This window comes from Eptatretus burgeri, chromosome 11 (genome assembly GCF_056783735.1).
Source record: "Eptatretus burgeri isolate ZD-2024b chromosome 11, Ebu_testis_v1, whole genome shotgun sequence".
NCBI classification, from domain to species: domain Eukaryota; kingdom Metazoa; phylum Chordata; class Myxini; order Myxiniformes; family Myxinidae; genus Eptatretus; species Eptatretus burgeri.
In genome coordinates, this window is record NC_140971.1 from 59,577,694 (window position 1) to 59,604,741 (window position 27,048).

General features: G+C 44.3%; 1 protein-coding gene across 3 annotated transcripts in view; it reads right to left on the bottom strand.

Annotated features, from left to right (window-relative positions):
- Nucleotides 1-26,481, bottom strand: part of LOC147017195 (uncharacterized) — a 41,234-nt gene extending 14,753 nt beyond the window's left edge. Inside the window, exons 1-4 of one of the 3 annotated variants that reach the window (XR_015049396.1) lie at nucleotides 26,305-26,481; nucleotides 24,555-24,631; nucleotides 5,166-5,342; nucleotides 972-1,073 (exon numbers count right to left, since the gene is read on the bottom strand). Coding sequence is in view for 1 of the 3 variants with exons in the window: in XM_085846646.1 (XP_085702772.1) it covers nucleotides 972-1,073; nucleotides 5,166-5,342; nucleotides 24,555-24,631; nucleotides 26,305-26,318 (370 nt within the window). In the remaining 2 variants the exon portion in view is untranslated. The remainder of the gene's footprint in view (nucleotides 1-971; nucleotides 1,074-5,165; nucleotides 5,343-24,554; nucleotides 24,632-26,304) is intronic. The other 2 variants (XM_085846646.1, XR_015049397.1) reach the window with 2 other exon arrangements.
- Nucleotides 26,482-27,048: the final 567 nt, after the last annotated feature.

Genomic DNA, 27,048 nt, shown 5'->3' on the forward strand with positions numbered 1-27,048 from the left:
GTCATAAGACCATTCATATGAAACCAGTTCCCCACACTCATACCAAGAACAAAAAAAAGTAGCGGCGGCGAAGGTATGCGCTCTATGAGTGCCCATTCTAGTTATTCAACTGAAGTCAGAATGGGATGAAAACAAATTCATTTCAAATCAAATGGTAGAACAAATAGGTACACAGTCCTGTATTAGAGTAATTAAAAGGAACCTGAAGAAGTAAAGAGCAAAGATAGAGTCATCAGGAGGAACCTAGATAGGATTCACATTTCAGCTGCTACTCCTCTACCCTCAAACCCATCCAGGTGCAGCCAAGTGAGCCTTATTAATAAAAGAAAAAAAAGAACCCAGATTAAAAAAAAAATTTCTGGTTGCCAGACCAAGCAGTTTGAAATTTAAAACATATATTCCCCCATCACTACTCGATCATGATTGTAAAGTTTCAGGTCAATAGATGAAGGAGTTCAAGAGAAAGAATTTTAAAAAGATTTTTGCTCAATCCAATATGGCTGCCAGACCATGTGACATCAATTATTCATGAATACCTTGGTATCCCCAAGGCTTGGGGACCATTTGTGTGAAGTTCCTCTCGATCTGTGAAACCGTTCTTGAGAAGATTTTTTAATAGGTTTTATGGTAAATCCAATATGGCTGCTAAACCATGTGACGTATGATGTTATATGTGTGAATGTTTTGTTCCTCATGGACAGGTGGTCATATGTGTGAAGTTTCACCTCCATCTGTTCAGCTATTTCAGAGAATATTTTTGAAGGTTTAAAAAAAACAAAAACAATACGGCTGCCAAATCACATGACCAATGACTTGATCAAATTTTTTTCTGTGGACCAATTTATCCCTAGATGACCCTCAAAACTTTTCATACTGATTGGATGGAGTTCTACATATGCAATTATGACATCATAATGAAGGTACCTTTGTTGTAATAAAAAAACAACAATCACATTCTCCATGAGGAGTACTTGCTCTGTGCAAAGTTTCAATTTTTTTCCTTGATGCTGTTTCAGAGATACAGAGGTCCAAAGTGTTTCCATTTCTGCAACATGGCTGACACACCATGTGACCTATGACATCATAATTATCTTTAAAACATTGTACATGAGTAGTTGCTTCAATGGTGAAAATGTCGTCTCAATCTGACAAGCAGTTGCAGAGAAAAACAGTAAAATTCTGTGCAGACAAACGAACAAACAAACAAGAAAAAGATGTCATGCAGAGCATGATACTTGCATAATCCACTTACCTCTCCAAAAGTTCCCATGGATACATCAAATTGTCCATTTCATTAAAATTAAAATTGACAATCTTCATCAAAGCTCGGGTCAATGGGATGAAAATTGATTTTTCAGATTGAAATTGATGATTTTCGAAGTTTGACTTTGAGTTGACCTTTTGACCTTTTGACCGTAAAAGCATTTGTTTTCCCAATTCAGTGATGGACAGTGAATTTGATCATGAGTTGACCTTTGACCTTTTGATCTCAAAAATAGTTGGTTTTCCAATTCAGTGACGCAACATGAAATTGCTGTTTGATTTTCAAGTCAATTGGATGAAAAAAAATGCCGATTTTAGAAATTCGACGTCAGGATGACCTTTGACCTCAAAATGAAGAGGTTTCTCAGTTGAGACTACCTCGACAACTTGGTAAAGTTTCATGATGATCGGTTTAAAATTGTGACCTGTTGGTGATACACAGGCATAGAATAACAAAATCGACTGACCAATATACTTGAAAAATCTTCAATTTTGCAAGAAACAAACCCAAATGCAATTCCTTCTCCTCTGGCGAGGGTAAAAATTAAAGACTAATTATTAGATCTGGTAATCAACGTCCTTTTATAACAAAATGTAAAATAAGATTACCATTAAAAGCAGCAAATGCAATTTAGTGGATTTCCCAGCAATTCTGATGGATGGTCGTACATTTATTTGTGGTTCCACAATGAGTTTTGAAACATTACATATTAGTTTGAAGATGAGCAATATAAACGATTTCCGATTGAAAAATGGGAAATTTTGTGGACCATTTTTTTTGTTTGTTAATTAATTAATAAGAACCATCGAGTTGAATCGAATTTTCTCATCCACATTCACACATCTGGAAAGCCTTCCCACCGTGAGTACGGTGATGGATGAGGCAGAGTCAGTGTGGGGGCGTAAGGCAGCATCGTCATAACCAAAATGGAAAGCTTAGCAATCTTGTGAACCACCTATCACACCATGCTTGCAGATGGAGAAAGAAATGGGATCACAGCCTGCGAGTTTAGCCCACATACTGTGAAATGTTAGCCATGGTTGATGAAATTGCCAAAACCCAGGAAAAAGCACAATTGAGAGAACATTTTTACTGCCGTATAGTGCTCAAATAAATAGTGAAAATGCCTAAAGCTGCATTTTAACGATAAAATAAGTTGAGTTTCTGCAATGTCCAGGCCCATGGAAGAGATGAACAACAAGGTGTAATGTTACGAAGGAGATGAGATCAATCAACAGAGAAAAAGTAAATTCAGTATGGGTGAGGGTAGACGGGACAAGGTGGGGAGAATGTGGACATGACAATACTGTACACAACTCGTGGGAGAGGAGAGATCAATGAACGTAGTAAAAGATCAGAGATGGGCAAGAGGAATGAGATCAGCATTTGGAGGAAAACTGCTGCTCATGCTAATGACAGCAAGTAAATTTTTTTAATTAGCCCCAGACTCTTCACAGGACACATGAGTGCTCGGTGAACTTGTATCAAATGAAGACTGATGTATTAGACTGGAGTAAAGAGAATACATAAACCATCCAATGCTGGTCGGGGAGTTTAGAGCTCTGCGTACTCATCTTCAAAATTTGACCCAGATATAAACAAACAGTCATCTTGGTGTTTCACATGCAGGGCGATGCCTCAGTGTGTGTAGCATCCATCGGAAGGATGTTAAAACCAGACAACCTGTCTTCCAGCACTGGTTGCTGATGGATGTTAAAGATGCCATGGTTTCTTTCATGAAGAGCGGGCGAGTTATCATTGACACCGTGAACAAAGTACAAGTTCCTAACACATTAATTTGTATGTCAGGCATGGTCAGGTCAGCCAGTTCCACAAGTGTTCCACCATGTCCCATTCACCAACCCCACCCCTCCCCCCCCCACCCCCATTCTTATGGACAACCCAAATGGGAAGGTGGGAATAATAGGAGCCATTAAAAAGGATAATAATAATAATAATAAGGAAACAAAAAAGGTCACAGTCACAATCATAGATGAAAACGAAGTAAATAAATCCCCACTCCAATCCAACTTGGCTGGTGTTTCCTATATTCCTGCAGTGACCGTTATCAGATGCTCTGAGAAAGGGTTTCTCCTTTCTCAATAAATAGAAACAATCAAAGGCTTTTCTTTTTTCAAGACTTGTTACTTTCACTTGTTCTTCTTTCACATGCAGCACATGACTGTAGGTAGCATCATTTGCTGGGAGTCCTGCTGATGCAGTTCCCACTTTATGTTTGGAGCAGGCATTTGGAAAGGGGCTCACCGACTCTTCCTGAAGGACTCCGTGAGATCATTTACATCCAGCAACTATAGATAGCAGATGCGACATCCAGTTTAACGCCCATCTGATGGACAGCACATAATGATGAATCACCCTTACTGCAAAACACCAAGATGAGTTTATACCTGGGCCAAGATTCAAACCCTGTCTGGACAGCTCAGAAAGCCAGTGTGCATACCTCGAGGCTATCTTGGCAGTCCTTTACTTTTGCTTGGTCTTGTCATTCCAAAAGTGCCTGCTAACCATTCTGAGGTTAAAGACGTTGACCTTTTTTTCTTCTTCACGATCCTCATGGAGTGAGACTTTTACCTTGCCCAGACTACTGCTTCCAGTTTTTGTTCTGTTCCATGGAGGACCCCAATCAGAATGATTTATACTGGGATAATTGCAGCAAGTTGTCCATAAACCGGGGTAGATTAGATCGACATAGTCACACACCAGAACAATGCACGCTGGTTGAAAGGCTATCCGGCCACAGTTACACAGAATCGGTATGCCTGAAGGGACAATCTCCTCTTGTTATTGGGGTGTCAGTTACAGATGTGATGACATTCCTGTAACCCGTTTGCTTTCCTTTTTCTCCAAAACGGTGAATCACAATATATGTGGCTGGATATGCATACAGTTTGCGAGTGATAAGTCTCGTCTTTGCAACAGAACGTGCGCACCATCAGAATTTCTGTTGCCATGGATATGAAAGGAGGGGATGTGGACAGCATCAGCCTATCAGTGACTTGCTTTGTTAACAAGCATGCACTGAGATAATGACCAAGATGGTGCCAAATAAATCATTCACTCCATTTCCTGTGCCTTAAGGGAGCCCATTGTCTCAATCATTTGCTCTGCTTAATGATGGCATTTCTAACTGGCCACAGCCATTTAACTGCTAGTCAAAACAATGGCCACCTTCAATATCTGCCTGTCAGCAGGAATACTGGAGATGAGATGGTGACGAGCAGCTCGCTTTAATGATTGGAGGAAAAGGTGTGATTGAACAGACACAGATGGTTCTGGAGATGGGAAAAGGTGGGGAAAAAAAAAAGTGGAAAGCATAGAATTGTGCAGACAAGCAACGGGTTATTTCGATAAACGCACAACAGATAAAGCTGGAGATAGACAAATGGAAGAAAAGGCAACACTGAATATGGCAGAACACACATCGGAAGTAACCTTTTAGAAAGGGAAACCACGAGGCCCTGTGTCTCTTGCCAGGAGATGCTCGTTATTCTCAGAGATTGACGCAATCACTTCCTCGAGCCACAAGGTGATTTCAAGGCTGTAAAACAAGGGTCTCCCAATCGCTTTGTCAAACTCTGACTAACGTTAGGTCTCACCCTCCAGAGATTACCGTCATGTGATACCCCTCCCCCTTTGGAAGGGTATTTTACACTTGGCACAGAACGACTGCAGAGTTCCATATGAAGACCATTTGGTGGTTGCAGCTCCCAACCTTAGCTTCACCTGCTGAGCATCTGTACCACTTGGCAGTGCATTCATTTTTTTGAATACATTTTCGTACTTTTATTCATATCATTTTGCCAATCACAACACAAAACACCTTAATCCATAAACTCCTTTAAATCAGATCAGTAATTTTTTTTGGGGGGGGGGGCTTCACCTGATGTGAGAGAGAGGTCTGACAGCTTATGGTGAAGTTCGGGGCTGTCCGTGCCGGCCGGAGAATCTCGAATGTCAGGCACAGCATTCCGTCGACCACTGCGTCCCGTTGCTACAAATTCAGCGTAGGCCGACCCCACATCAGTCATGTCTGCCAATAACTCTTCATATCTCAAGCCTACAGAGAGCAAAAAGCCAACATGCAGCCAGTATATCGTTTGCATTTCCCAGCAGACAAGCGATGCACGTGCCAAGTAGCACATGTTCTCGACTCGATCACATCAGACAGTCGAGCTTCTCGTGCACCAATTAAAATTCAGGCTACAGCTACACAAACTTGCACTGCAAGCCAATTAACTCCCATAGGCTTAAAATTGTCTAATTTCAAAGGGGGGATATCCTTGGTCTTGCAATTCATATGCTGTACTCAGAGCATGTCTATTGTACGGTTTATACACTTTATTGAAAACTGTAATTCAGCCCTAATTTCACGTTCGTATTATCTGAGATGACCAATGATGTTCTCTTCATTTCATTCATTGAATGGACTGACCAAAGCTTAAGCAATGCATGATCATCAATTTTAGCTCGCCTGTTCGAAGAACAGAGAGCTATAGCGATACCCCCGGCATGAGCGTCAGCGTCGGCGTGAGCGTGAAAATGTTAAAGTTTTTGGTGCTAGTTATTTAGAAGCTTGCCATTCATTTAATGTGTACTAGGATACTGATATTTGGTATGGAGATTCCTTTGGGGTATATTATTGATGTAGTGAAGTTGAAATGAAAAAAAAATTCAATTAAAAAAAAATTTTGACCTGTTTTTTGAACTTAACTTTTTTGTAGCACATCAACGTTAAAGTTTTTGGTGCTAGTTATTTGAAAGCTTGCCATTCATTTAATATGTGTCCGAGGATGCTGATATTTGGCATGGAGGTTCCTTTGGGGTATACTATTGATGTCGTGAAGTTGAAATAAATAATAAAAAAAAAATTCAAATTTTTTTTAATTTTTGACCTCTTTTGAACTTAACTTTTTTGTAGCACATCAACATTAAAGTTTTTTTCCTTTCTAATGTTTTTATCTACCACACTATTTTTTTACTGATTACAATATACAAATACATATATTGCTTTCAAATTATTTGGATCAGACTTCACTGCAATGCTTTATAAAAAAAATATTATTAGACTAGTCTTTTAAAAACGATAAATGTATAAACAGGCGAGCATTGGGTGGCTTTGACACCAACTCTGGTTTTGGTAGAAGGAAGGATGCACTGCAGACGAAATCTATCGGCGCATGATTGCCGTGTTAGGGGAGGATGCCCCTCGTTATATTCCAATGACACGATGGACAAAGGAGTTTTAAAATCACACAATTATTCGGGAAGTGTGTGTATGACTTCTATGCATTCCTGAACTGCCTGATGGAATGAGTTCTATGCTGGTGGTTGTACTGAGGGTGTGCACAGAATTGTTTTCGGCATCAAAAAAAAACAAAATTCAGTGCTGAGGGTTCAGAGGAGAGGTGGGGAGAGGGAACCCCCAAATTATCTCCGTAAAAATATGTACGGCACATAAATATGTACGGCTCCTGGTGGGAGGGAGGATTACAGATCGCACTAAAATACAACAATTCTGGGGGAATAATGTCGTCTGTAAGGACGGGTTCCTCACGAGTGGTGAATAATTGAACGAAGATGACCCCCAGGTCTGGACGAGCTTCGGATGTGACCAATCCAGAAACAATCTCTGCTGCGGAAAGCATGATAATGTATATTCACCAAATCAAGGTGTCAGAACTTGCGAAACAGTTGGGCATTTCTGATGGAAGCAATGAAACCATTCTCCATGAACATCGTGGCATGTCAAAGGTTTCTGCCACATGGGTGCCTCAAAAACCTCAGCAAGCATTCACACCGTTTTTCCAAAATCCTGTTCCTCAGAAATCTAATAATTTATTCACCAGTAATGGCTATTCCTCAAGCATTATATTACCATTTGAAAGGAAGGTGTAAAATGTAAATGATCCTAATTCTACAACATCTTGTACTGAACCCGATCTCCATTACGAACCTCAGAACACAACCTTTCTGTCTGTTTGTTACTTGCAAAATCGAAGATTTTTCAAATGTATTGGTCAGTCGATTTTGTTATTCTGTCTGTCTTTCTGTCTGTCTATCACCTACAGGTCACAATTTTAAACCGATCTTCATGAAACTTTACCACATGGTAGAGTTTGTCATAAGGAAGAAGCCTATTGTTTGAACTCAAAAGGCCCAAGGTCAACAACTAAGGTGGTATTCCTAAAATCCTCAATTTTCATCTCATTGACTTCAAATTTGAAGAGGATTTGCACATCAGGTCACTGAATTCAACCACCAATTATTTTTGAAGTCAACATAGGCCAAAAGGTCAACAAAGGCCGAATTTCTAAAATTGTCATTTTTCATCCGATTCACTTGAAATTTGAAGAGGAGTTGCATATTTGGTCATTTAATTCAACCATCAATTATTATTCAGGTCAAATTTTTTTCTGGATTTTGCAAGTGTCATGCTCTATACAACATATTCTCATTGGTTTGTCTGACTGAGTGCAGGATATCTCAAAAAGTTGTGGATGGATTCGAATGAAATTGTGTGGATAGGTTCGGTGCATGACAAGGGCGAACTAATTCGATTTTGGTGAAGATCCGGATCCGGACCCGGCCACTGGAATTTAAGTGATTCTTCACCATTGAGAGATGGGGTCAAAAACGATACGTAGAATGATATTTCAAAAATGTATTGGGCTCGATATGTTCTCGTGGATCAGGCATTGCATGGTGGAGATATGCGCTCCACCGGGTGCCCTTGTCATTAAAAAAAAATTATTCTTTACCACCAACCACCCATCAGGTCAGGTTAGGCATGGGAGCGTGTGCCTGAGCAGCGCGTCACTGTGTCCACTTTCTGCCAGTACTCCAGGGGTCTCCGTCTGACCATCCCGCATGCAGATGCTTGGCCTATCCCCATCTCCCTGAGATGCTGATCAACCTGCTGCAAAAACGAGGCACATGGTTGGCCAAGTGGCCTGCTCCACTCACCAGACTCCCTCACTGAGAGAATCTGGTGAGCAGGATCAGCATCAGGAAAACGGGGCACATGTCCATATAGCTGCAGCTGACGCTAACGGACTATGCAAGTAACAAATCTCACTTGAGCCTATCAGTCACAGCTCGTTTGACCCACAAAGTCTGACCAGCGATAGCCAAGGATTCTCCAAAGAGATCTGGTACCAAAGGATCAAGTTGCCATCTCAGATCCCTGATCAGAGTCTAAGTCTCACATCCGCAGAGCAAGACTGGAAGCATCAAGGACCTGAATACTCAGACTTTCATCCTTCCGCACAGGTACCGGCAGCAGCACACCCCATGATCCATTGAATCCTTGACTCCTCAGGTGTCTGTTGACCTCTAACTCACAGCCACCAGAGACATGAATATCACTGCCAAGGTAAATGAATCTTTCTCTGACCTGAACATCCTTGCCACAAACAGGCACAAACAAGATAGCAGCATCCAATACGTCATTGAAAGCCTGGATCTTAGTTTTGAACCAGGAAACCCGTAATCCAGGTGGCTCCGACTCTTCATTCAGCACCTCGATGGCCCCCAAAAGGATATGTAGAGTCTCTGCAAAGATGACTGCATCATCTGTGAAATCAAGGTCAGAGATTTTGACATTCCCAAAGTATGCAAGGCAGCTTGATTTCTCAAACATGCTCCCCAAAATCCAGTCATAACCAGTGCTGAAAAGTGTGGGGGCCAGCACACACCCCTGAAAAACTCCAGTAACAACTGGAAATAAGTCAGAGATGGAATCGCCACATCTCACAGCACTCTCGGTACGAGAGTATAGTTCAGACATCAGATTGATCAGTTTTGGTGGCACCCCACGAAGACAAAGAATCCTCCACAGGGCATCCCAACAATTAATCCTCTGGACTGGCACCAAATTACTTTCCCACATTTTTCCTTCCCTGCATTTCCTCCATTCTTCCTTCCCTGTACTTCCACGTTCGTCGTGCGGGACAATGCTTCTCAAGTGTGAAGTGGGGTGTGGCGCTTTTCCCATGTGTGGTGGAATGCAGCATGTTTGACATGCATAATGCAGTCCACACTGTAGACTGAATGTTCGCACGTGAGGGAGGGAGTGGTGGTGCATGACCGCTGCCTTGGGCACATGAAAGGAGGGGTGGGGGCATTCGTGGCCGTCACCACAGAATGATGTGGGATTTTTCACAAGCTGCATCGTGGACTCACTCCTATTGGATGTGTACCAATGGGAGAGGGGCTCACAAGAGATGGGACTCAAAAAGCCATGTCTGGTGAGGAGGGAAGAGCCCAGAGTGTGGATGAGATTGGAATCAGCTAAAAGCCTTGCTCTGTGAGCCCAATTGCAGATGAGACGGGAGTCGCCTAAAAGCTTGTCCTGTCAGCCCAGAGAGCAAGAAAAGAGCCCGGAGTCCAGATGGGACAGAAGTCACCTAAACGAATTGTTCTGTGAGCCCAGGTTGCGGATGAGATGGAAGTCATCTTAAAGTTTGTTCGAAGAGCAATATAAAAAGCCCAGAATGTAGCTCAGTTCATGGTGGAGCTGCTTGTCCCGTGTGCACAGCAGAAAAGGAGCTGCTTGCCGTTGGCATACCAGGGACGCTGAAAGGATTTACCTACTTGTGCTGGACATTTCAGAAATGCATCTGCACATCCCATCGCATCGCCACTCAACCACTAATCTTTCCCATCACTCCCCCCCTTTTTGGACCGGCACAGCCCCATTGGGTTGTCAACCTCATGGGGGAGAGAACAAGTCGACCTCATGTTCCGATCTATTCTTTGTCCTCAGTTCATCTTTTCTCTTCTTCCCAGATTTAATGAGGAAAATGTGTGTTTTGTCTAAGAAAGTCTGTCTAAGTGGAATACATATTAGGGTTAAGTCTGCTCTTCTGCGCCTTTTGCCTGTAAATGCATGTTCAATGATTGCTTGCTTGTGTGTGTGTAAATACATAGATTGCTGGTTGTTCTTTCAAATCTGTCTCGGTAAGCCTTTCCACCATTGGTCCAGCATAATCCGCATGTATTGTTAGCCAGGAAGATGTACCACACACGATTTTCTCATGTTAGCCAGCGTTCCATCAGTATTGCTCAGCAACAATCCAAGTGTGCACCAAGGGGAACACACTGCACCAACAGGAAATAGTTAATTTAGTCAGCTCCTTAGGTAAATTGAGTTTGAAGGATAACCCTTAGAATTGACTAAGTTAATTGATGTTCATGGTTGCTTCGCAACCTACTGGACCGGGCAGTTTTCCATGGCACATTGGTCTACAGGGCCGGGCATTTGGAAGGAACCTGAGGGCTTCCTCTCGTGATGAACCTTGAAACCCGAGTCCGCAACAATATATCATTCTTTCATAATGCTCATCTCACATTCTATTATATAACAATACATTAAATGGTGTACACTTTACCTTGCATAACACACATACAATACCCAGCATGTACATTTTGCTTACCACTTAATCAAGCTGCTATTAAAATACAGAAACTATAATTTTGAAGGATTTTGCACGTGATCCACTGCATCTGTTAGCAACCCTCTATTCTTCTTTAATAGCGATAATTATTCCCAAGTTATTGTGGGGTTGGCTGGGAGAAGTTTGGCCCAAATCTTTCACACACCAGCTGGCCAAGGCTAACGTTCGACTAAGGTTAGTTCAAGCATATGGAATTTGGCAATGCTGCCGGCGATAGTACGTCTACTCTTCACGAAGGACACCATGGGATCTTTAACGTCCACCAACTAATGCCGGCAGATGGGATGCCAGTTTAACATCCATCTGAGGGACGACACACATTGATGAATCACCCTGCTTGTGAAACATAAGGGTGATAGTTTAATCGCTGGGTCAAGATGTGAACCCAGGCTAGACAGCTTAGAGGCGATTGTGCATACCTCAAGGCCATCCTGCCACTCCCACTTAGCAAACACTGGGAATGTTTTAAATTGTATTTATTTGAAAGCTTCATTCACCTTCATCCTGTCCTTTGGAATATTTTTATACCTCAAGTACATATATCGTTGAATATTTCATAAAGTACCATCTTTTCCATTGTGTGTTTTGATGACATTATTTGCTTGCCTGCTCTGCAAGGAGTGTGTCTGATGCCATAGGCAGCACTGACCATCAGTAGATTGACTGACTTTTCATAACTACCTATTCATTTTGTACACATTTCTTCAAGACAGATAGAGATAGACAATGTTTTATTAGTGGAATGTTTATTAGTGGGATGAAAGTACATCCCCAGTAAAACTGTTTAGTTTTCATTATTACGCATTGTCAGAGGGAGTTGCCAAACTGAATTTGTGTCAGTTAAACATGTTTTCATGAATTGAGATACATAAATGAAGAAAATGTTAATGTTGCATCAAAATAATAGCTCGATTTTGAAGAAAAGGCATTTTTCACAATATTTTTTTGGGAATTTGGTATCCATGGCATCAATAAAAATGGTAAACTATCACATAAATTTTATGATTTACTCAAAAAGGCATCACAAATATGAAATATATCAATTATGTTTTGAAATAATCCATGCATTGCATTTTATTACTGCTTTAAATCCATGGTGTGTGAACGCACCCCGAAAGAGGATGAGAGTTAATGATATTAATGATTAATGATCCTATTAATCCTATTATTAATGACTTTACCAGAAGTGTTTTAAATTATTGATAAGTTATGTGCAATGTGTGGTCGCGCTCAGTTCTGATTACCACCTCCGCCACCAAAGGTGGACGGAGGTTGTTTTCATCCCCGTTTGTTTATCTGCGAGTCTGATATCTCATGTAGTTATGGATTGATTCAGACGTAATTTGGTGGACAGGTTGGGTGTGTGACAAGGATGCATTGATTATTATTTGGTGAAGATCCAGATCAAGATACAAGAATTCAAAAATATTTTTAGCGATTCCTCACCATTGAGAGATGGGGACAAAAACTATATACAGTATACATAGCATAATATTTCGAAACATTGTGTGGATGGATTATGACAAAACTTCGTGGATGAGTTGGGTAGGTGACAAATAAGCTGATTAGATTTTGGTGATGGTCCGAATGCAACTGTATTACAGAAATTTTTATTATTATTGTTTTTTAGTAATGTTACTGTCTATTAATAGCATTCGTACAATGTGTAATGGAAAAGCATCTCATTTATCAAACAATTTGATGTGAAATTTATTATTGACGAGCATAAAAGTCCGTCAAAAACGATAGGTTTGAGTTATTTTATTAAACTGGAAGATATGATGTTTCGAAGCAAGAAACATTATTTTAAAACACTACATGTACAAATTTGACCCGATATTCTCTGTCTTCTGGGATGTTTCATTTTGACAGCCAAAATATGAAGCCTCGGCCAAGCGTCAGGTGTGCTTACATATTATTTATTTGACATCTTGCGGACGTAAGTTAACTCATTTTACTCATTGCGTGTTGCACTTCAGGTGCTGCGAGTTTCACCTATCTGCACCTTGTATTGGTTCACGAAAAAATATTTTCACGAAAAATATAAGTGACCACTATATTCGTTATTGTTGTCTGTCTGTCTGTCTCTCTGTCTGTCTCTCTGTCTGTCTGTCTGTCTGTCTGTCCCGAGCATAACTCCGTGGGTTTTTATCCGATCCTGATGAAATTTTGGTGGGAGGTTTATATCATGATCTAGTTGTGTTTTCCTGAAAAAGGGCGTGGTCCGCCATTTATGGGCGAAGCCACACCAAAAAAACGTGTTTTTAGGGGGTAGCCGATTTCAATTTGCATCTTCTCCGAGGGGGTTTGTCGAATTTGGCAGGGGTTTCGGTATTTGGTTAGCCCAATGGCACCTGCATAGCCCCACGGAGCTCGATTTTTCATTTTAGTCCCAAGGTCAAGGTCACAAGGTCACGAACATAGAAAATTGCGATTTTTTGACGTAAAAATCCAGCTTCTCCGAGGGGATTGTCGAATCTGGCAGGGGTTTCGGTATTTGGTTAGCCCAATGGCACCTGCATAGCCCCACGGAGCTCGATTTTTTTATTTATTTTTTATTTTTTTATTTTTTAGTCCCAAGGTCAAGGTCAAGTTCTAAGGTCATGAACTTAGAAAATATCGAATTTTGACATAAAAATCAGACGACCGCCCAAACTTTGAGAGCTAGGATGACAATATTTTTATGCATAATCTTGAGGTCATTCCCCACCTAAAGTCTTGAAACCATTTTGCTCTATCTCGAACACCTTGCCCGTGGCACCCCCTTCAAGTTTGTTTTTACGCTGATTTCATCAAAGTCTGGATAAACCGAGGAGTGTGAAATGCCATATAGCCTATGTGACGTTATATTGTTCCTGGAATGTTCCAGAGGAAGTTTTGCACCAAAGGTCATAATCCTTGACCTTTGACCTTTAAAGTTCACAAAGGTCAAATTTTCAAAGTTGTGGGAATCAAACCGGGTTTTCGACCTTCTTCGACGAACTAACTCCAATAAGCTATAGCACGTATCCTGTTTCCTTATTTTAATGTCCACAACATTATTTTGTGACCTTTAAAGGTTATGCAAAGGTCAAATTTTGAAAGTTGTTGAACGAAAACGGGTTTTCGACATTTTGCAGCTAATAACCTGTCTCTCGTACCACATCATGTTGATCATTTTTATAACTTGGTCAAACATTATCACATTGTTTCATCCTTGACTTCTGAAACAATCTACATCGTCAAATACCGCTCGTGAACCATCGTCGTCTTCAGACTTGTTTATGGTTATTTTTAAAAAATAAAAATAAAAACACACTTCTGTACTCCGCCCCTGAGGCTCGGTTGGGAAGTCACCAACTACAATTCCAATGTAAGAGATATAATCACTCTTTAATGGAAAATGTTTTTCGAGTTTTTAAAAAATCTGAAGTGAACACAGTCATGTTGGAAGATTGGCCTTTTAAACCCTACTCAAACCCTCCTTATGAAGAGGGACAGACAAATACACAACGTTTTATATTATTAGATATCGATTTGCAAATCAAAAGTTAATTAATTAATTAAAAAGTCACAAACATACAGGCAGTCCAGTAAAAGTTGCTTAGGCTCTTAAACGCTGATCCAGCGGAGTTTTTCATAACATGAAGTTACTGGTGATGAGACATGTATGACATGTACATGCTCACCACTGGGATCCTGAGATGAAGACCAAATCAATACGGTAGAAGCAACGGGTTTCTTAATCTCCAAAGACATTCCAAACCCAGTCTCAGTCATAAATATTATGGTCAGCATCTTCTAGGATTTGAAAGGGCTGCTGCTGATTGATTGCATCCCGCACACAACTATGATCACTGGTCGATATTGTGGAAATGACTCCTGGGGGTTTAATATCTCCTTAGTATAGCTCTAATTGTTTATTAAGTGTTTCAGATTAGCATAACGTACTCAAATGTAATATAAGATGTGCGTCACTATTATGTTTAGAAAGGCAGGTGAACATTCCCGAATGTATGTGCCAAGGATTATTAACCCCTTTTACTTAATGTTCTTTCCTCTGTTATCTGTTTGACAGTCTTGTCATTTGCAAAAACTGCTGCACATATTGGAACAGAAAAACCAGGCCAAGATTTAGCATTGTTCTCCAAACACTGTAGTGTAATCAAGAACAAAATTTCTCAATCAAAACAAGAAAAACTGGAACTGCACTCGCTGAAGTGCATTCCTCCACCAGACTGAACAGTTTATGTGTTGTATGCCTCTGATGGGCTGGATCTGCATCCGTACCTGAACCAACATCGAATTGGCTTGTTCTCATCACCTACCAAAGTCATCCACCTAGTTTTGTCCCAATCCATCCAGAACATTTTGAAATACCATGCTATGTATAGTTTTTGGCCCTATTTTTCAATGGTGAAGAAGAATAATTTAAAATGATTCTCGTATTCGGTTGTTCAGCAAAATCAAATCAATTGTCTTTTTCACACTAAGGCTGTCCACCAAGTTTTTGAGATATCCTGCAGACAGACAGACAAACAAGTGTGAAAACTTAACCTCTGTCCACATTCGCTAGCAGAGGTTAAAAAAACAACACAGAAGAAAGTATTCCAACGAAAATTAAGAAAACAATAGTTACGTCACTGAGCAAAAGTTACGTAGCTGAACTCAGTTACAACTGAGCAATTTGAATTGATGTATTCCAGAGATCATTTGAAATCATAAATTCAAATTGACAAGAATTTTGACTTAAATTCCCACAAGTTAAGCAGACCAGAGTCTGGCTTACCTGCACTAAACTGTATTCACATTTTGCTACAAAACCAGTGGCCTGTATGGCCCTTATTGAAACTCAGGAAGCAAAGTGTGCTTGTAGAGCAAAAAAAGGCTACTGAAAGAAAGCACTTAAAACTTCCTGATTATGTCTTTTGAGGTATGCCTTATTTATATGAGCAGAATCCATAATAATAGAGTTCAATATAAAAAGTGAATCTATGTCTGGACAACAATTTTGGCACAAGGCTCCAATATGGAAATGCCCTGTGGAGATGCCTATCAATCACCTTCCTCCAGAATAGACATTTTTTGAATCAATTCCTAATTTTTGCAGAAAAACCTCTTCATTTTATCATGTTCAAAGTTCTTGGAAGCTCCAAAACACAGCAAGATTGTACAAATGAATGGGGCTGGTTTTTAATTGTTGTGCAGCCAAATTACACCTTTGTCAGTATAACCAAGTATACAGAATTAAAAAAAATAAGTAAAAGGCCTTATCTAAAAATCGGTGAAAGCCGACTGTTGGCCGAATAATTTGGCTGACAAAATTTTTTGCAAAGCTCTGTAAGTTCCTTGCATACCTGTTCCAAAATAAATCCAGCAGCATGGGTCAAGCAACAGAATGCATTTGATTACAACTACCATATCTATTATACATTTATCCATATACTGTTGCGGACCTCGCATCGGGGACGAGAAAACCACGAGGGGACAAACTATCTCGGGCTCCCACCAGACTCTCCGGAATTACAGACCATCGCACACAAATAACTTTGTGACGCGGCGGGTCGCTAATCCACCGTGAATGCCAATAACTCAACCACGTGACTGAGAGTCCTTCGTCTAATGAATACCAGTTACCTAATGGTCACGTGATCTAATTACTAAGGGACACGCACTCGGTATGCCTTGTTCAAACCGGATCACCTTACTGGATCAGATGCAGCTGAGCGTAAATGCTCAAGGACGTAGTGGCTCGAAAAACAGATCGTTGAGGGGTAAGGTCCCGGCTAAGCTAGAATACGAACGATGCTGGACCAATGAAGGAAAAGATGAAAACGAGCTGGGAACATTTCTGTACAAAGCATTTATTTACAATCAACCGAGGAAAGGTATGTGGCACAGTAAATTGGGTTTATTCGTTTGTACAGCAGGATAGCAAGGGATTCGTGTGGTGCGGCAAAAGGCAAGCAATTTACAGAAGTAGACACAAAGCAGACTTATCCTGTTATCACTTTACAATCTTAACTTATGCTACGACAGGTGCCATCTCACACACACACACACACACACACACACAAACACACACACACACACACACACACACACACACACACACACACACACACAAACACACACACGGAAGATTAGATAGCCAGAAAGAAAGAGAGCCGATGAGGACAAACAGTCTCATAATACCTGGCGTGGTCGGCCGACAAACGCAACCAAGTACGCTTAGGGAGGAATACTGGTCTTGAAGTTGTGGGTGTGGGAGGTGTGGTGAAGTGCAATATGGGGGTGCGGTGTCGTGCCAGAGGAAAATGGGATTGCGAGTCAGTAGTGATGCTCTTTTGTGCATCCAAAGGGGATGAGATAGAGGGGTGGAAAGAGAGAGGGAGGAGAGGAGATGTGTGAGGCGAAAGATCCCTAACCTAGTCGTGCACCTCCGTGAGATGCTCCGCTTGAGCGTTCCAACCTCGAGAGTTGGGGCATTATCTCCGGCTTAAACACTTTGCCGGGGTTCGTGGCAACGTTCGCTCCACACTGGTCCTCTGGAATAAGCACGTCTCAGTTGCATACCAACCAGTTGTCACTTCCGGTTCTGGATTTTTATTTTTTTTGTGTGTACCTTGTCAAGGCTCGTATGAGAGCTAACACACAACTCACAGCAAGGGGCATGAGACAAGAGGGGCGGGAGTGGAAGGGACAAAACAGTGGGGAACAGACATATTAGGTGAACTGTGGAAGGGAGAGGGATGGGGATGGGACTGGGAACATGGCGAAGAGAAGATGGAAATTACAGGGACTTTCAGGAAGGAAAGCAGGTGAATTGAAGGAAGTGGGCTTGGGTGGATTATCGGGGGTAGAAAAGATCGAGGATTTGGATGGGGGAAGATAAGAGGTGGTGGTGAACAGCTGTTTTGAAAGCCTGGAGGGAAGAATGGGAAAGAATAGTGTGAGGAAGTTTATTCCAAAGGCGGGAAAAAAGAGGAATGAAAGAGTGAAGATGAGCAATGATTCGTCATTTTGGTAGTTTTACCAGAAGGGGGTTGTTGGCGGACCTTGAGCGCCCTGTGGAAATGTGGTGGGGACAAATCGCAGAGAGAGCAGGGGGGCAAGGCTGGAGAGGAGTCGGTAGAAGACAGAAAGACCACCGAACAACCTGCGGTGATTGAGTGAGAGGCCCAAAGACTCAGCTTCATTGCGGGAGATGACTATGATCTTAAATGCCCTGGTTTCGACAGCGTGAAGCCGAGAAAGGTGGGATGCAGGAGCACCAGCCCAGAGGGGAGAGCAGTACTCCATCAGGCTATGGACAAAAGCTTTGTAAGTGGTCAGGAGCTCAAGAGGGCCGAGGAAGGACTTTGCACGACGGAGGATTCCCAGTCGGCGACTGGCTTTTGAGGCGAGGTTGGAAATGTGACTTTCCCAGGAAAGGTCATGGCAGATAGTGAGACCCAGAAGCTTGAAAGAAAAGACTTCTTCCAGAGGATTGTTGAGAAAGTGGATGGGGGGGGGGGGTTTCTAAACGGTTCTTTCGATGAGACATAGTGAGAGTGTGAGATTTGTCTGGATTGAAAGACATGTTCCACGTGTTGGACCAGTTTGTGATTTTATCCAGATCTGCAGTGAGCGAAGAAGCTGCTGCTTGCCGGTCTGAGGGATGACAGATGGTACGGCAGAGGGTGGAGTCGTCGGCAAAGAGAAATAGAGGATTTTCCAGAGAGTCGGAGAAATCATTGATGAAAACCAGAAAAAGAACAGGGCCCAGAACGCGAATGCAGATTTTAATGAAATAATGGCGCACCATGCTTGTGCTGGATAGTGTGTTGTGTGCTTATTTGGAGGGAATTTGGTGGTGGTTCCAAGCCACGGGAGGCATCGTAGTGTGTTTGCTATTCAATCGCATATTGCATGGGGGGTATGCTTGCTTGCTTGTACCATTGCTGAAAGGAAAGGGTTGGATTAGAAATCTGAACGGGAGACAGAGATATCATTAATAGACCTAGCTATAAGACCCACACAATGCACTTCATCCAATTAACCCACCAGACATGAGGGGAAGGTCTAACTGCACGGAGACATATGAAATAACTGCCTGGGGATCACTGTATGTTAGGTGTCATTGCCTTAGAAGCATGCGGTTTTGCAGAACCACAACAATATCTACATATCTATATCTAAAAGGTTCGTCGAAAAATGTAACGGGACTGACTTCACAGAAATTTTATTCCAAAAAATATATTGAAACTAGAATGGGCACTCATAGAGCGCATACCTTCGCTGCCACTACTTTTTTTGTTCTTGGTATGAGTGTGGGGAACTTGTTTCATATGAATGGTCTTATGATACAAACCACATATCTATAATGTCATGACCCCCCCGAATTTCGGGGGCTACGGACTAAACAACAATCAACTCACGTCGTTTTGTCGAGTCTTCACTCGCAAGCTCAGTGAATACAACGTTTCAACAAGAGAAGGTAATCTCGTTTGATGCTGGTTTCATGCAAATCGAATAAGAATTGACTGAGTTATTCCGAAAACCGCATATTTTTCAAGGGCGGACGCCCCCCCTGACATTTTACCCCAACCGATGACGTGTTATGACGTCATTGTGTCACAAGATTGGGCATTAAATTCTGAACATTTTGGTGCTGGGTTCATGTAAAGCGGACAAGAATTGACCGCGTTATGACAAAAACCGCATATTTTTCAAGGCCGTGACCCCCCTGACCTTTGACCCCTAACCGGTAACAAGAGTATGGGCGTCATTGTGTCATATTGCATATCACAAGATGAGGCGTTGAATTCTGAACATTTTGGCGTTAGTTGCATGCAAATTGAATAAAAATTGACCGTGTTATCGTAAAAAGACGATTTTGACCTTTTCGTGACCTTGACCTTGACCTTTGACCCGAACGATCCAAAAATCTAAGCGAATGCTTCCTGGCTCATAAGCAATCATCCCACCAAATTTCATGCAATTCGGTTTTATACTTTTTGAGTTATACGAATCACAAGATTACAAATAAATAAATACATGCCGACCAAAACGTAACCTTTCGCAGAATGCAAAGGTAATCACAGCTTGTCCCCTTCAAAATAGTTTCCCTCCAGTCTCACACACTTGTCCATCCTCTTCTTCCACGCCTCGATGCACCCTCGGAAGGCTTCTTCTGGAATCCTCCGGAGCTCTGTCGTCACGGCCCTTTTGATGGCCTCCACATCAGGAAATCTGGTCCCCTTGATCACCCCCTTGAGCTTTTGGAAAATTTCACAAGGGGCCAAGTTTGGTGAATATGGGGGTTGCTCCAGAGTTGGCACGCTTCTCTCTGCCAAAAACTGTGGGATGCTCAGGGCACTGTGAGCAGGGGTGTTGTCATGGTGGAGCACCCAAGTGTTGTTCTCCCACAGATCCCTCCTCTTGTCCCGGACTGATCTCACGAGGCGCCGGAGGATCTCCTTGCACACGTATCGATTCACTGTTTGACCCTGTGGTAGAAACTCGAAGTGGACGATGCCCTTGATGTCAAAAAAACGCGAAGAGCATCACCTTGACCTTTGACTTCGACATCCTTGCTTTCTTTGGTCTTGATGATGCCGGACTTTTCCACTGACGACTCTGCCGTTTGGTCTCAGGATCGTATTCGAATATCCATGATTCATCGCCAGTGATGACTCTCCCGAGCAGGTCTGGATCGTTCTCGAGGCGCTCGATAATGTCTTGACAGATAGCGACTCTTTGCCGTTTCTGGTCCTCGGACAACAGCTTGGGGACCATCTTTGCACACACCTTGCGCATTTTGAGATTTTCAGTGATGATGCTCCAGACAGTGTCCTTGTTGATGGAAAGGTCCTCAGCAATCATCCGCACTGTGAGTCGACGATCCGCACACACAATCTGCTTCACACGCTCGATGTTGTCCGTCGTTCTGCTCGTTGAAGGTCTTCCAGACCGTGGATCATCTTCAACCTCCTCCCCTCCCTCAATGCACCTCATATTCTATTCAAATGCACATGTACGTGACATTGTTTTTTCCCCGTATACTTGCTGCAGCATTGCGAAGGATTTGGAAGGTGTTTTTCTAAGCTTGGAAAGAAACCTCAGATTGGCTCTCTGCTCATGACTCAAAGCACGACGACTCAGACGAGACAACGTGTAAAACACGACCTGTATAAAACAATCACACAAGGAGCGCAATCAACCATCACCAATCATATATATTGCTGGAATGTGGCGAAAGACTGTGACGTAACCCTTTCGTTGAAGTTGTGTAAGTGGAGCACACCGCAAGCTCAGTCTGGTTACTTTTTAGACGGACCTCGTATATATCCCTTCATCCCTTGGTCTGGCAGCATCCCTCTCCATTCGAGCATTTTTTTTATCTGGGCACATTCGGTCCGTCTGTGGTCATTAATCCTTCGGGCAGATCAGATTCCCTTCACCGCATGGGCCTGTGTCCATTCTCACATGCATGTTTGTGGCATGAGGTGCGGTGCTTTTCCCATGCATGGAGTGTGGCATATCTCAGGCAGTTTACAGTGGAGACTGTAAGGAGAAGGTTTGTGAGCGAGAGAGGGGCTGGAGGGCACCGACAGTGTCTTTCTTATGCCAAGGATGTGGAAGAGGCTGCATTGAAAGCTACCTCAGAATCAGTGGTATTTTCCACAAGTTGCATCATGAACCCGCCCCCGTCGGAGGCGCACCAATGAGAAGGAGGCTCGCACGAGCCGAGATGGAGAAAGAAATTTGAAAAGGAAGAAGATAGGAGTGCAAGAGACGAGACAAGAGAAAGCGATGTCCTGCAGGGAAAAAGTGGCTCGCAGCTGGTTCTCGTCCTTGTGGGAAAAAGCCATGTCCTCGGAGCAGAAAGGAGCTCAAAGCTCGACCTTGTCCGAACAGCTTATCCTGTGAGGATCAGAAGGCTCGGAGACAGGAGAAAAGCAACATGCTGAGGAGGAAGAAGCTGAGGCAGATTAGGGTGAGTCGCATATCTTTCACGCCGGAGAGAACTTGCCTGCTGGGTCAGGACACCTCAGGGATGCTGCTGCATGTCCCATCACACCGCATCGCCACTGCCCACCCTCCTCTTTCCTCATTCTCTCCATCCTTCCCCCCATTCTCTGATATATTTAGACTTTAGCACAGCCCCGTTGGGCTGTGTGAGGTAAAGGAGAAAAGAATCAACCCGACTTTTCTTTTCTCTGTACTTTTCTTTTCTTCTGAAGGTCTTATTTTATTCTTCTCCCCTGATTGAATGTTGGCCATGTCTCTTGTGTAAATAAGATTGTAGAAGAAAGAATAGATGATAGGTAAATCTGCTCTCATGTGCTTTTTGCTTTCTTGCCTGTAAATACTCACTTTTAAATTATTGCTTGGGTGTATGTAATAAATGGTTGTTTGTTGGGATTTCCAAACTGTCTTGGTTGTCCTTTCCTTCATTGGTCTTACACTGCACAAATATAGATAGACGGAATGTTTTACCTCAATAATTTGCTCTGTTAGCCGGTGCTGCATCTATCTGTTCTGCTCGGCAGAAGATCACCAGGTGTGGTGAGGTCGCGGACTTGGGGCATGCGAGGGTAGTGAGGTCGAGGACTAGGGCGTGCGAGGGTGGTTAGGTCGAGGACTTGGGCCGTGCGAGGGTGAGGTCGAGGACTTGGGCCGTGTGAGGGTTGTGAGGTCGAGGACTTGGGACGTGCGAGGGTGGTGAGGTCGAGGACTTGGGCCTTGCGAGGGTGGTGAGGTCGAGGACTTGGTCCGTGCGAGGGTGGTGAGGTCGAGGACTTGGGCCGTGCGAGGGTGGTGAGGTTGAGGACTTGGGCCGTGCGAGGGTGAGGTCGTGCGAGGGTAAGGTCGAGAACTTGGGCGGTGCGTTGGTGGTGAGGTCGAGGACTTGGGCCGTGCGAGGGTGAGGTCGAGAACTTGGGCCGTGCGAGGGTGAGGTCGAGAACTTGGGCGGTGCATTGGTGGTGAGGTCAAGGACTTGGGGCGTGCGAGGGTGAGGCCAAGGACTTGGGGCATGCGAGGGTGAAGCCGAGGACTTGGGGCGTGCGAGGGTGAGGCCGAGGACTTGGGGCGTGCGAGGGTGAGGTCGAGGACTTGGGCCGTGCGAGGGTGAGGTCGAGGACTCGGGCCGTGTGAGGTCGAGGACTCGGGCCGTGTGAGGTCGAGGACTCGGGGCGTGCGAGGGTGAGGTCGAGGACTCGGGGCGTGCGAGGGTGAGGTCGAGGACTCGGGCCGTGCGAGGGTGAGGTCGAGGACTCGGGGCGTGCGAGGGTGAGGTCGAGGACTCGGGGCGTGTGAGGGTGGTGAGGTCGAGGACTTGGGGCGTGCGAGGGTGGTGAGGTCGAGGACTTGGGGCGTGCGAGGGTGAGGCCGAGGACTTGGGGCGTGCGAGGGTGAGGCCGAGGACTTGGGGCGTGCGAGGGTGAGGCCGAGGACTTGGGGCGTGCGAGGGTGAGGCCGAGGACTTGGGGCGTGCGAGGGTGAGGCCGAGGACTTGGGGCGTGCGAGGGTGAAGCCGAGGACTTGGGGCGTGCGAGGGTGAGGCCGAGGACTTGGGGCGTGCGAGGGTGAAGCCGAGGACTTGGGGCGTGCGAGGGTGAGGCCGAGGACTTGGGGCGTGCGAGGGTGAGGTCGAGGACTTGGGCCGTGCGAGGGTGAGGTCGAGGACTCGGGCCGTGTGAGGTCGAGGACTCGGGCCGTGTGAGGTCGAGGACTCGGGGCGTGCGAGGGTGAGGTCGAGGACTCGGGGCGTGCGAGGGTGAGGTCGAGGACTCGGGCCGTGCGAGGGTGAGGTCGAGGACTCGGGGCATGCGAGGGTGAGGTCGAGGACTCGGGGCGTGTGAGGGTGGTGAGGTCGAGGACTTGGGGCGTGCGAGGGTGGTGAGGTCGAGGACTTGGGGCATGTGAAGGTGAGGCCGAGGACTTGGGGCGTGCGAGGGTGAGGCCGAGGACTTGGGGCGTGCGAGGGTGAGGCCGAGGACTTGGGGCGTGCGAGGGTGAGGCCGAGGACTTGGGGCGTGCGAGGGTGAGGCCGAGGACTTGGGGCGTGCGAGGGTGAAGCCGAGGACTTGGGGCGTGCGAGGGTGAGGCCGAGGACTTGGGGCGTGCGAGGGTGAAGCCGAGGACTTGGGGCGTGCGAGGGTGAGGCCGAGGACTTGGGGCGTGCGAGGGTGAGGCTGAGGACTTGGGGTGTGCGAAGGTGAGGCCAAGGACTTGGTGAGGGGGTGCGATGGTGACGTTGAGGACTTGTGGCATGTGGAGGGGGGGGGGAGAGGAGAATGGAGGGAAGTTGAGGATTTGAAATAGCATTGTTCAGATGTTCTGCGGGCACCTGCTGGTAACATTTTAAGCTTTGTCTGATGTTTATCTTTACTTACCCATTCTTTACACAAATCTCTCACAATAAAAGTTCTTTCTTGAATATATTTATTAATTCACAAATAAATATGGGAAGACCTTTGGACTTTTCACACCCATAATCTGAATTTAATTTTTGTACATACTCATGACTCCAGGGGTAATGACAAAAAGGCCTACTCTTGTGAAACATATGCCAACATTTTAATGTCCAGATGATAGCAGACAAGACCACAGATTGTGAATCTCCTTATCACAGCAGAACACCTCATAATGGCAGTGTTAAATTCCACCAAACCTAAGACTAGACATCTTCGTGTGAGCACAATTTCATGCCAGCCTCCCACTCATTAAATCAGCAGAGTCAAAGATTTACGATTTCAATATCAGCTTTGTGAATTATTCATCTACAGGAAGACACAGAGGCACTCTTTGATACGAGGTACATTTGCTATAATTTATCTACTTACTCAGAAATATCCACCTTGCACAGTCACACCGATAAACGAAGGCCTGTTGAAAAATGTCAAGCCTCTTAGGATAGTCACTGTTGGGGAAAGGGTCGGGAGGAAGATAGCAGAGTCATTTTAACAAACGCAGGGGGATAGCATACTCGGGTGGATAAGATATGATCGGTATATGTTTGGGGATCGCGCAAGATGGAAAGATGAACAGGATGAATGCAAAGTGGATAGAATTCCATTGAGTGCCTTGGGGCTGAGGAAGAGTGCTAAGAGCTTATTTCAACGCCTTACATATCCAAAGGATATTCATGGTCTAACAACCTCATTAGCATAAGGGGTGATTTCTCAACGATGTACTGTACTACAAATGCATGCAAAGAACAGGTGGGGAGGAAAAGAATATGAGAAGGGATCGATCATGGAGTTGGAGAAAAATCAGAGGACATTGGAAGTGTGAGTAAGAAAAGCCAAGGGGAATTGCGCGGATAGTCCATCAGCATGATCAGGTGGTTTAATTGAGAAAGGAAAGGAAACGAAAACACATCCACACACCATAAGTATGTAATGAGCCATGCTCAGATAGGAGCACCAAACAGACAAACCCAATTGGGAAGTGGAGGATAGGGATTGGGGGGAGGGTGGGGGGAGTATTTTGGGTGAGAAAACGGAACAGGATGTAAAGGATATGGTGAATGCACAGAGAGAAGGTCGGGTGGAGTAAGCAGAAGTGGATGAAAAAAAATTCCATCATCACAAAATTAGTGTCGTGGGCTCATAATACAACTAGTTAAAGAGAGAAAAATCAAAATGATGCACCACAATATCAACATAAAATTTACAGCACCACAACAAATCAACCACACTGACATTAGCTCAGATATTTATAACCCATGTGTGGAGGGATCGAAAGATAACTGCTGGAGGTGGGATTGTAGGATTTGCTATTGCCACGCGTGGCCATGGTCCGTTGCGAGGAGCCACTAGCAAGCAATGCATGTCCACTCTCTGGTAAATGCTGAAATCCGAGCAGACTGCGAGACGCCGAAACAAAATCATGACATTAGCTTTACCACCATCACATCCAACAAATCCAATCTGGATCCCTTTCCATCATGTCATCGGAAAGCTTAATATGGCAATAAAAGCAGAACAAAACAGTATCGAACACAGTTGAGTTTCAGAATTGTACCGATCATGTGGAAATATCATGGCCAGCATCAGACCATAGCAATTTTACATAGATACCAACAATTTATTAGAAACCATCACGGAAATCCACCAAATACATGCCGAGTTGCACAATCTGCCAGTTTCAACTTTGATTCCATTTGTGTATGCATGCAAAAATCGAGGCTCATGGAAGAACGAGAAGATATAGGGTATAAAGGCAACACACTGACAGTGGTGCAGCAGATAAGCAGGAGCAAAGCGATGAACGAATAGGAAAAGAGGAGGGGAGAAGACAGTCGCCTGCAAGTAAGAAGGGTCGGTTAATGGGGAAGGAAAGGATCACCCCAGCAAGGATTAGGGTCGACAGTGCATCACTTGCTTGAAGAACCTGGGGAGAAGAGTGCAATTATTGAGCATTCAATCAAATCGAATTGAACCAATCGCAGTCCAACCAACACGAGATTGTCAGTGCTTTGTGAACTATACAAGTTTGGAACGAAATTGTATTTCAGCGCTCAGGGGAGACGACCCACGCAAGACACGACGACAACCAACCTGCGCCAACGACCAACGGCTTTGCCCACACCTGTTCACACTCATCAATTTCGAAGACGTTTCAGTGAGTCGCTCCCTCCTCCGGCAAACAACACCATCGAGGGTTCCATCATCTCACCGTCATCACGGATCGCCAAACATAAACAGCTATCGTAAAATAGCAACACCTGTCGGTGGCCGGTGGGAACCATTCGTTATTTTCAAGAATTCGGCTGCACGTACCACCATAACGGGACGGTTACCAAGATTGTAGCTTTGACAATTGCAAAGACTGTCTATGTCGCTGCGTTCGAGGATTCACAGAAAACATGCTGTTCGTGTCGTGCGGTCGGACCCCCCCCCCCGCCCCCCAATAACACGTAGGCGGTGCGGGACCTTTCCTAGTCTCGTCTTTCACTGCATCGACTGGGGGAGCGGGGGCCACACCTGCAAACAAATACCATGATATCCCCAACATACTGCAGTGCCATCTCATGTGTCACGTTTCAGAAAAAATAATGGCCGTTTAATGAATCGTGATACAGTTTTTAAATATTTCAGAGGTACCTGCACGATCCTTCGGCTTACCTGGATATAGGCAGCGACGCAAAGATGACGAGACTCTCCTCAATCACGAATAAACCCCATCAACCCGCCCATCCCGCCACTAAAAACATCGCATCCAACACCCTTTCCCAACGCAACTCTTTGTCTATTGCGTCAGCACGTACGACGACACCGAGACGCAGAGAGGAGGAGTACGCTGAAGGGGCTGGGCCAAACGAAAGGCTGAGTG